An 11,471-nucleotide genomic window follows, 5' to 3' on the forward strand; every position below is an offset into this window, starting at 1 on the left:
GCCCCGTCAACTCTGAATGCTAGCAATGTGGAGCTCTAACTGTCAAGGGGCAGTCTTCCTTGTGAGTGCCCAGGAGTCACCCACTGCAGAGATTTTGCTCCTTCCCCTCATTCCTCTAACAAAGGCCTAGACAAACCACAATTTGTATAAATAAGATTCCGCAGATATACAAATATACATAAGACAAGATATGCTATATACTGAAAAAAATAAAAGAAACTCGACCAAAAAAGAAAGCTGTAGGGTTTTTCTGTAGTCTTGAGGCAAAGCGCCCCCGGCCCATAGGGCAACTACAGCCAGTAGCCATTCCATGGGTGGTGGCTCACCTCGTTTCCACGGGATTGCAGGAATACTACTTCAGGCTCAGTGAAAGTTGTCATGGAGATAGACTTGACGCGATGAGGGGGGTTCAGGCCTCTCCTGTGGGAGAGAAACAGGAAGAGAAGTACAAGGCAGTTAGCACCGCAGGTCTGTTTACGGGAGGAGGGGGAGGGAGAAAGGATAAAACAACACAGAAATTAAGCTCAGGTAGAATTCCCTGACTGAAGCTACTTCTTAATTCAAGGAGAGAAGGGAAGAGAGAATGTTTTGGAGGCTTTTTTTTTTTTTTAAGATTTTATTTATTTATTTGAGAGAGAGACAGCGAGAAAGGGAACACAAGCAGGGGGAGTGGGAGAGGGAGAAGCAGGCTTCCCACTGAGCGGGGAGCCCGATGCAGGGCTCGATCCCAGGACCCTGAGACCATGACCTGAGCCGAAGGCAGACGCTTAACGACTGAGCCACCTAGGCGCCCAGCCCCTGGAGGCTTTTAATGAGACTCAAGAATGTGTCGTGTTCCCTGTCATTCTCGAGAGGAAGGCAGAGCCTGCCCATCCAGAAGCCTTCTCGCCCTTGCCTCAGTTCCGTGTTCAGCCTGCAGGCTGGGGGGTACTTCCGGGAACTCAAGAGATGTGCCCACTTGCCATTTCCTATTTTACCACTGTTTGACACCTGCCTGCCCCTCTTCGTCTCGACAGAAGGTGTGGTGGTAGGGATGGAGAGGGCCCCTCTCTTTCAGGAAGAGATCTCTGGGAAAAGAGATAATCTAGGTTTTCTCAGCTCTAGATCTTTTGAGGAAGCAGGAGGAAGTCAGGCTCAACAATGAATCTGAGATTGGCATGAGTCAGGAACATCTATCCTGACCAGCTCTGTGTGTTGTTAACTCTCTGGGAGTCTAGTTGTGCCCCCAGAAGCCCCGTGGAGATTACAGTAGACAAGAAGGCTTCCTTGCCCCCACTCAGCTGCTCTCTGGAGTGTTCTCACAAGGGAAACCTGGCGCTAAGCCAGGTTCCCCTTTCCTTTTCCCTTAAGTTTTACTCTGGTCTAGACCAACTGCACTCATCGGATGAAAACAAAACTGGCCAAACCACAACGAATAAACGAGCGCCTGGGACCAGCACGTGCAAGAGTGTATAGGCATATGCAGGAAAGACAGTCTCAGCTGATGAGGCTCTTCAGACTTTTACGCCCCTGAAAAAAAAATGGGCAAATCAAGATATGAAAATAAAAGTAACTCCAGAAGAAGAGGGTCCTGGTTGATGCCATCAGGAAAGCAAAGAAGGAAGGCGGAGATCACAGTTTACCAAATGGAAACCCTAGAGAAAATTCAGGCTTACAGGTGCACCCACAAAATGAAGGTGTCCCCGCGAGTCTAGAAGAACGGCAGTGTCGCGTTAGTGTACGTGCCCGTGCACGCCACGGCAGTGGGGGCGAGGGAGGGGGACAGGTGCCACAGCACAGCGTGAACAGTGAAGAGCGGCAGCCCCTTTAGATGACAAATGACCAATTGTGGGATTCTAACAAAGGACAGGACACCAAAGGCTACAATTGACGGCATTGTCAGCAATTCTGCCGCTAGCCTTTTAAGTAAAGGGTCTCCAAACACTCCTTTAAAAGACAGTATCAAAGACGACTGATGCCCCAAGGAAAGATTAGAGCAGTGAAATCCAAAAGCAAGGCTTTGTAACTACATGGCAAACAACAGCTCCTAAACCTGATCTGCCCTGAAGACTCTCTTCTAATCGCATTTCAGAGATATTCCAGTTTTCTCTCCTAAAGCCTCTCTTACTAATGGCCTTGTTTTGTTTTGAAGTCCAGACAGCCTTTTATATTCTTTCCCTAGATCTTGCTCACCTTAATCCCTAGGCCCTTCCCCCTCAAAAGGCCAGGCCTTCCGAGGTCTAGCCAGAGCCGACCTCTCCGTCTCTATGACCCCAGTCCTTATCTTCACCTCCCGCGAACAAATGGTTCCTTTACCAAAATACAAGGCATGATGGTAGGCACTTTGGGGGATACAACAGACAGTTGCTTATCACTCCGTATTATATATATCACTTGTCATGTAGGACCTAGTTCTTGATCACCCGGTGATTTCTTACAATGACCCCAGGAGCCTGGACAAAGATAATTGCCCGCACAGTTGGGTGCCATGTAGGCACACACAGAGCCGGATCAGGGAGAATGTGGCACCAGGATGCAGCAGTGGGGGAAGGAAGAGACATGGTCATGGCAAACGTAAAATGTATTATGTTGACACTGGAAAAACAGATTCAAAGTCTATCGTAAAAAGGGCATTGACATTTCCTGACGGGACAACCAGGAACTGTGAGCAAAGTGTAAACAAGGAGGTGTGCTTCCTCGTAGGGGGAGGGGGGGGGACTTGACCCACTCATCAGTCTAGAGGGGATGATTAGAACAACAGAACTTTCTACGGCTGGGCTTGGACTGGAGGGGTTTTTTTGGGGGGAGGGGAGGGGGTGTGGAAGATAGGATGAAGGGAAAGCAGAGAAAACAAGTGATTTAGGTGCTTTGGGACAAATGAATCTGAGGGAACAGGATGTTTCCATAGCACAGTACAAAAAGCATTGCTCTGACCTTGATGTCTGTAGACTGGATTATGTATAACTAGAGCCACAGTTTGGGGGCAGGGAAAATTCTCTACAAGGCAACATTCTGCAGCCCAGGAAGAGGACCTAGTTACATGGCCTATGAGTCAGAGCGTTTTGTTTCTGAATCAGAGAGAGGCCATTGCTGGCTGACAGGAGCAATTTAGAAACAAGAGCCCCTCTCCTTCCAGTAGCTGAAATCTAATGGTCGAGGGGTACTGAGGCTAGCTGGGGACATAGCAGGGTCATGCGAGGGGCCAGATCTGAGTTACTGGCCTGGAATCAAACAAACCCAAGTCTCCAAGCTGCACCCAGTCTCCCCAACACGACTCGCAGGTTCTCCCCCAAAGAAGTGAGAGCTAGAAGGAGACACTGCCCTTAGGTTATCACAGCAAATGTTATTTCTAACCAGGAGGTGCTGGGGAAACGCAGAGAGATAAATGTATTTGCCCAGAATAGGGCAAGTGTTTCCAACTGAAAGCAAGTTCATTACTAGGACTCGGGCCTCAGCCCAAGTCGGGAGGGGTTCGACTTCGGTTTCTGTTTCCAGGAGCACCTGACTGGCATTTGAGGTACTCTGCATCCCTCTTGGAAGTGCCCTGAATTACTGGCAGTGCAGCGACCTGCAGGGCCCCTAAAGCCCGCCCAATTCACTCTCCCTGCCTCTCTCCCCCCTGCCTTTGATGCTATCAAGTGTAGGACTATTTTTACAAATACCACACCTTTTGTTTTTCTGTGGTCATCACCCTCACAACGGCCCATATTTTGCTTCTATCTTGCTTCATGAAAGTCTCAAACCTGCTCAGCGGCTCAGATAAGAAAGTTGTCAGGTCAACAATGGAAAAAAACAGTTTTACCCGGCACCCAAGTTCTTTCCTTTGTGCCAAACTTGGACTTGGGAATTCCTGACTTCTGAATATTTCGTGTTCGGATTCATACCCCCCACGTGGGGTTTCTTTGCTCCTGGGATTCCAGTCCTCTGCCTTTGAGTGGGGTTCAGCTAAGTAAGCCACGTTGGCTCTTATCTTGGATCCAAACATCACCAAAATAGTCCCTATTAGAGACTCTTTCTAGTCCCTAATAGGAGAGCTCACCGCTTACCCTGCTCGAGGCTCAATTTCACTAAATTTAGTGAAACAAGAGCCCCTTGTTTTTAATTTTCTTCCTCATCGATAATCCCTGCTTCAACCCATTTCCTGTAGTTCTTCCTTAGTGACAATGATAAACTGCTGTCCTCTGCCTTCCTCTTCAGGCTCATTCTCAATCCTTTTACATTTTTTCCCCTTCTTCTCATGTCTTTGGATAAAAGGTGAGGTGGGAGGGGACGGAGGGCCGAGACTAACATAGGGCCAAGGGACACATCTACTTCTCTAACCCAGACAGATGGAAGAGTACTGAATTACTGAACAACACACTATGCCTTTTCTCCCATGGAGATAAAAGTGCTTAATGAGGAACCGCTACGAGCAAAGCCAGATGGGGAAACTAAGGCACCGGGAGGTTAGGAACTTGTCACAAAGAAAGAGCTGTCAAGCACATCTCCTGGCACCCAGCCCAGAGCTCTGTCCACCCGAATCCTGACTTAATCCCACTATTGGAATAAAGTTGTGCAGAAGTAGAGGAGACAAGTATCTATTACTGAGTCCCAAAGGACAATGGATTAAAGATGGACCCAAACAGGGCGCCTGGGTGGCTCAGATGGTTAAGCGTCTGCCTTCAGCTCAGGTCATGATCCCAGGGTCCTGGGATCGAGTCCCACGTCGGGCTCCCTGCTCCTTGGGAGCCTGCTTCTCCCTCTGCCTCTCTCTCTCTCTCTCTGTCTTTCATGAATAAATAAATAAAATCTTAAAAAAAAAAAAAAAAGATGGACCCAAACAGCCAGGTTAGGGAAGCATGCCACAGACTTTACTGAAAAAACAACAAACAAAAAACACCAAAAACTGGGTGTCAAAGACAGTGCCCATCCCTGATGTCAACGACATTTCAGGCCTCAAGATCTATTTTCTTACTAAAGAAACTTGGTTTATCCATTGAGGCATCCAGGCAAACCAGAAGAAGAAAAAACACTGAAGGCACTGCTTTGGAAAAAGCACTTTTTAGCAGCAATCTTTACCCTGCCCTAGCTTTGCTCTCTAGTAGAAGAGTCAGACACAACCAAACAGGCGGATATATATGCTGGGGAAATGAAAAGGACCTATATCCGGGTTAAGGAAACTAGGTATTGGACGAAAACCAAATGAATAAAACTAGGTCAAATTTGGGACCTACAATTGTGGCAGCATGTATATAAATTTAGAAACAGCCAAAACTAGCAGCTTCTCTCTCAGTCCCTCACACCAACGCTGTGGTTTTCTGCTAGAGCTGAGAAAATATTTCTCATGAAAAAAGAAAATGAGAATGAGCTCTCACATGTAGTGATGAACCCATAGTCACACGCACCCACCAGTATTAAAATTGAAAATTTTCTCCAGATCTTGGGAAATTCAACTTTGGCTTACAACAGTCAACTTTGCAGTATCAGCCTGTGCAGCCAGCTGGGAACTCTGGTAATTGTGCTCACTGCCCCCAGAACACCCCACTCCCGAGAGGTGGACATATTTGTAACATCCTCAGCAGAAAGCTGGCTTTCAAAATAAAGCCAGTCTCACTGTCTCCTTTCTCTGGCTATGGTGCTAAGTGTGGTACTTGAATTCTTGCCCCCCTCAATACCCTCATCCTTTTTTTTTTTAAGATAGATTTTTTTTTATTTTTAAGGATTTTATTTATTTATTTGACAGAGGGAGATAGCGAGAGCAGGAGCATAAGCAGGGGGAGCAGCAAGCAGAGGGAGAAGCAGGCTTCCCGCTGAGCAGAGAGCCTGATGCGGGGCTCGATCACCCTGAGATCATGACCTGAGCCGAAGGCAGACGCTTAACTGACTGAGCCACCCAGGCGCCCCACGTCTTTTTTTTTTTTTTTTTAAGGTTTTATTTATTGATTTGAGAAAGAGAGCACAAGCAGGGGGGAACGGCAGAGGGAGAGGGAGAAGCAGGCTCCCTGATGAAGCAGGGAGCCCAACACGGGGTTCGGTCCCAGGACTCAGGGATCATAACTGAGCCAAAGGCAGATGCTTAACTGACTGAGCCACCCAGGCGCCCCAATACCCTCGTCCTTTAAACAAAGAATATTTCTTCTTTTCATCATCATACCTCAACATGAGTTCCCATCACTCTCCAGCCCATGCTAAGCTTTATTTTACTTCTCAGCACTTATAATCACCGGCAATTATATATTTAATGATTGATTTAAGGTCCATGGCTTCCACTATGGTGTAAGCTACATGCAGATGGGTACAATTTTGTGCACTGCCATATCTCCAGTGCCTAAGACCGTGTCTGGAGCTTGAGAGACACTCAATAAATATATATTGACAGATTGACTGAATGAAAGTAGAGCCTCTTGGCCTACCGTGATTTTCACTTCCCAGTACCACGAAATCCTAATCTGTGGGCAATCAACCATGCGGATTTAAGATGTTACTTGGTCCATGTGTCACCCTGAGCCATGCCCCTCCATTGCCTGCTGAACTGTGTGTGCTCCCCCTTTACTCTGCAGCCAGCAGTAAGCCACCCTCACCTCACACCCTCTGTTTACGGCCCACCCGCCGGCTCCCAGACTTTCCCAAGGTCCATCAGAGGACACAGGCAATACTTTGTGAAGACCCTTTTGTAAGGTTCCTATGCCTTGCCCTACTTAGCTCATGCTAATTAGAACTTCAATTAGCACATGAGAAGTACCACCAGAATTTAGGCAGACAAACACAGCCAGGGAAACTACAGCTTTCTTCTAGAGTTTCCTCTGGTATTTCTCTCCTTATAATGTCAACATGCCTTCAGTTCAGCTTCATTTAGTGGCCCGGCCTTTTGATCCTTCACTAAAGACCAACAATAATGAGCATGGGGAAAAAGTGGTCAAGTTCTGTAAACTGTGCCCTGATATTTAAGGAGTTAACTGTTCTAGCAAAAGAAATCAGGTTTTTAATGTGTGCCAAATCCCTTGACCCTCCTTTTGTCCTGATTGAGGGATATTCATTATAGAAGGGAAATGTTATCTATGGGATACTTCAAACCAAGATCTATAAAATAATAATAATAGTGTCAGCCCTCCCATTTAGTCAGTGTTTTATCTTTTGTGCTGTGCAGCTAACCATGGGGATGAATTAACACTGTTTCCAAGCATTTTCTTCCTAGGACCTAGACTCTGATATGCCATCAATTTTATCCCCCTGCTCCCAGACTCTGGGAGCAATAATCAGATTTTCCTCATCATAACAGGATCCTCAGGAATCTGTTCTTTCTCTTTCTGCTATAAACAGTCCTAAACTTTGCTCCTTTTCTCCTCAGAGTATTTGTCCCAGTCTCAGTTCTACCCTTTTGCTTTATTTAAGTCTCTACCTTTTGACACATTCCTGTTTGGGTTCTAATCATTGTCCCAAGAGCCATAATAGCTTTTACTTGGGCCGAAGTCGTAACACACAAGTGAGGTTGATCAGAACACAAGAAGTTTGGCAAAGGAGGTAAAAATCTCGTAGAGAGATAATCCTACACTGTATCTTAGGAGACCTGGATCTTCATTTCTGGTCTGACGTGATCATAACTAATATCCAATAACAAATGCTGAAAATAGCAAACCCCATATGGCACTGGTAAACCTCTCTTTGCTTCTGTTCTCCCATCTGTCATGTAAGAACAATACTGCTCCCTCCTTGGCTCCTAAAGGTGTAAGAAGAAACAAGGAAAGCACCTCTTGTTAAATACAAAACCATCCAACCAGACAAACCAACATGTTAAAACAATACTGAAGTCAAAATAAAATCTCTTGATGAACTTATACAGAATAGAGATACAGGGTTGGTAGCGAATGTTAATCAGGCATCTAACCAAATAATTCCCTACAGGGAAAAAGAACCTTACTCTATCACCAGAAATCTGGCCTAGAACTGTGGCTCTAAATTAGCTCAGGCATGACCAAATACAGTGCCAGTGCCAAGTGTAGCATTGCAGATTATACAACAAAACTCCCCCAAATCTAGAAAGAGCTGCCAGATGCTACTACCAGGACCAAGCCATGGCAACAAGAAGCTTAAAGGTGTAAACTATTACACTTAAGGATGGCTCATCCAGATCCCCAAACCTTTGGAAAAGTTAAGCTCTCTAACACGGTAACCCATCAGCTCTCATCTCTTAAGATTTGTAAGAAATCTACCTCTGGGTTACACTCCAAAGCCCTGCAACATTAGGACCTGCACCCGAACGCTGGAACAGGGCTCCTTACCTGTCACAATCTCTATGCTGTCAGCCTGGGTTAACTTACCTATTTTAAATTGGTTTCTCTATCTCACACTCTAGGATGGGCACAAGCCAGAAGAAGTACACCTTCATCTAGAGCCCAGTTTACTCTACCCCTTTCCTATTTGCCCCTCAGCTACATACAGTTCCCTTTCAAGGTATGTGTCATTCTCCGGCCCTTTAAATCTTAACCCCCACCCCGTTCCCTTCAACTCTCCCCCACTTTCGGTTCGGTTCGTTTTGCCTCCCTTCCCTTCGGGAGTTTCTCCCTTCTTCCCCGGTGCCCTTCCTTTCCCCTGCAACGCGACTCCAATCGCGTCTTGTCTCCTCTGCCAAATTCCCTTCCCCATGACAGCTCTGCAGCAGACGACCCTGTCAGCGCATCAGGGGCGTCCCCAGGCCTCCCCGCCGCCCCTACCTCGGCTCCGTTCCCTTCGCCCCGGATCCCCGCTGTCCCCAACGCCGATACTCCGCAGCCCCTTCCCGGTCCTCCCCCCTCTCCTACCCCGCGCCAGTCCACTCACAGGAGGCCGGAGCAGGTGGTGCAGACGAAGCTGCCCACGGTGATATCCACGTAGGTGACCCCGCGCTGGGCGCACTCGAAGCAGTGGCGGTTCCCCGCCTGGCTGCAGCCGCCCAGCTCCCGCACCCGGCGACACCACACCTCCGAGGCCGCCTCCGCCTCCGCCTTGCCCCCGCTGACCCCGCCACCCGGGCCTGGACCCTTCTTCGCCGCCATCACCATGGTTGCCCGCTCCCTCGGACCTCCTCCCCGCAAGTCAGCAATTGTCCCTTCAACCACAGCCGCCTTCCCGCCTCCTCTGCCTCCTCCGCACGCCGGGCTCCCCTGACAGAAGCTAGGAAGCCGGCGACGTCCGCGAGAGACTCCTCAACCCCTTGCCTTGCCTATTCTGCACGCTGATTGGTTAGTCTCCTCCCACCTCCCCACTCTGATTGGCTCGACATTGGACGGCCTTGGGTTGCGGGAGCCGCCAATGCCACGCCCCACCGCCTTCACCCTCAGGCCTCTCCCATTGGCCCGCAGAGACACTGCCGCGAGAACTGTGCGTGCCCTCTCCCTGTCACCGCCCCCTCTCGCCACTGCCTCCCTGGCGGCCCGCCTCCCAGATTCGATTGGTGAGTCCTCGGAACACGGGCTCCGACGCTAACTCTGATTGGCTGTCTGGGCTGCAAAGTTAGCGCGCGAGAAAGAGTAGGTGTCTCGCGCGTGCGCAGCCCTTGTCCTCCTGAATGATGACGTTAATTCCCGCCAAATTTCAAAGGCCCAGTCTTCGCTAGACTGTGCAGAGAGGTACGAAAAGCAGAAGAGAAGTGGCCACAGGAGGGACGGGGCGGGGGGAAGAGGGAAAGAAGGGAGCTCTCAGAGGAAGGGAGGAAGGAGAGGGAGTGCTTTATAAATGCTATTTCGTTTACTCCTACCCTATGCCACAGGAAATTTCATTCTACAGAGGGTTTAGGTTATACGACTTGTGGTAGGTCACACCACGAGTACATGGCTCAGCCAGGATTCTGATGTGGGTCGTCTGACTTTAGAAACCCTGCTTTTAACCACCACACTATCCGTGGAATAGTATTTGACAAACACGTGTTGAATTTCTAATTGGTTTCAGGCACTGTTCTAGAGAGGGGAAGTCCAGCAGTAAACCAAACAGTCAAAAAGTCCTATCCTCGGGGCGCCTGGGTGGCTCAGTCGTTAAGCGTCTGCCTTCGGCTCAGGTCATGATCCCAGGGTCCTGGGATCGAGCCCCACATCGGGCTCCCTGCTCCGCGGGAAGCCTGCTTCTCCCTCTCCCACTCACCCTGCTTGTGTTCCCTCTCTCGCTGTGTCTCTCTCTGTCAAATAAATAAATAAAATCTTAAAAAAAAAAAAAGTCCTATCCTCGTGGAGCTTACAAGCTAGGAGGGGGAGGCAGACGATAAAAGAGAGAATCATCAGTTAGTGATAAGTCCTACGCAGAGAATTAAAATAAGGTATTGTAAAGGAGAGTGACTTGTTGGGTATTTCAGATTGGTCAGGGTAACCATCTCTAATGATGTCTCTCAGTGATATTTAAGGTGAGACCTGAATAACTAAAAGGAGTCAGCCATGAGAAGATCTGAGGAGGAGCAACCCAAACGGAGGGAAAAGCAAGTGCAAAGTCCCTAGAGCATGAAGAAACTTGGTGTTTTGAAGCAGCAAAAAAGAAAGCCAGAGTGACTGGAGCATGGTGAGTGAGGGGAGAATGGAGGGGATTGTACTGGAGTGGGAACCGATCGTGTAGAACCTTCCAGGCTTTCGTAAGGAGTTTGGGTTTTCTTCTAAGTGTGATGGAAAGCCGTATTAGTTAGAATTAGGTCCTACTATGACAGAAAACCTCAAGTAATTGGGGCTTAAACAAAATGAAGTTTATTTCTCTCTCATGTAAAAATCTAGGTAGGCGTTTCAGGGCTGGTGGGTTTCTCCACTATCTCAGGGAACCAGGCTCCTTCTATCTTGTTGCTCACAGGGCATTACCTCCGCTCCCAAGTTCACCTTGTGATCTATTCCAGCTTCAGCCATCATGCCTGTTACAGCAGCAGGAGGAGCCTGCTCTTTTTAAAGACATGCCAGGAGACTGCACACAACCTCATTGGCTCTCTCTGGTCAGAACTCAGTCACATGACCACACCTAAGTGCAAGGAGGGACTCTGGAAAATGTGTTCTTTATTTTGGGCTTCTGTGTGCTCACCTAAACTTCAGAGGTTCTGTCGTTGAGGCAGAAGGAAAGAAAGGACATAAAGGTAAAACTACAGTCTCTGCCACAGAAGTCATTGGAAGAATTGTAGCAGGGGCAAGGCATGATCTCTGATTTTCGGTTCTGAAAAACAAATTATTCTGTCTGCTATAGGGGAAATGGTTATAGGTGGGGAAGATTGGAACTAGGGCAACCAAGAAGTGAGTTCAGCAGTCCAGGTGGAAGGTGATGGTGGCATAGACCAGGGTGGTAGGAATGGGTTGGAGAGAGTTGGATTGATTCAGGGAATGTTTTGGAGATAAAATCCATAGGATTTGTTAATGGATTACATGTGGCGGTGAGGGAAAGAGGAATCACTGGCAACCTTGCTAGAGAAGCACTGTCCAACAAAACACTCTGTGATCGTGGAAATGCTCTGTATCTGACTGTCCAATATGGTAGCTACTGGCTACTGAGCACTTGAAATATGGCTACTACAACTGCAA

The 11,471-nt window shown here is 48.1% G+C and overlaps 1 protein-coding gene across 4 annotated transcripts in view; it reads right to left on the reverse strand.

Moving 5' to 3' along the window:
- The window catches only part of AGFG2 (ArfGAP with FG repeats 2), a 22,336-nt gene extending 13,176 nt beyond the window's left edge, over positions 1-9,160 (reverse strand). Inside the window, exons 1-2 of one of the 4 annotated variants that reach the window (XM_027611933.2) lie at positions 8,776-9,159; positions 327-420 (exon numbers count right to left, since the gene is read on the reverse strand). In XM_027611933.2, the coding sequence (XP_027467734.1) occupies positions 327-420; positions 8,776-8,996 (315 nt within the window). In that variant the 5' untranslated portion in view covers positions 8,997-9,159. Of the gene's footprint in view, positions 1-326; positions 421-8,775 lie in introns of all 4 variants that reach the window. The other 3 variants (XM_027611937.2, XM_027611936.2, XM_027611935.2) reach the window with 3 other exon arrangements.
- Positions 9,161-11,471: the final 2,311 nt, after the last annotated feature.

Source organism: Zalophus californianus, chromosome 10, assembly GCF_009762305.2.
Source record: "Zalophus californianus isolate mZalCal1 chromosome 10, mZalCal1.pri.v2, whole genome shotgun sequence".
In the NCBI taxonomy this organism is placed as follows: domain Eukaryota; kingdom Metazoa; phylum Chordata; class Mammalia; order Carnivora; family Otariidae; genus Zalophus; species Zalophus californianus.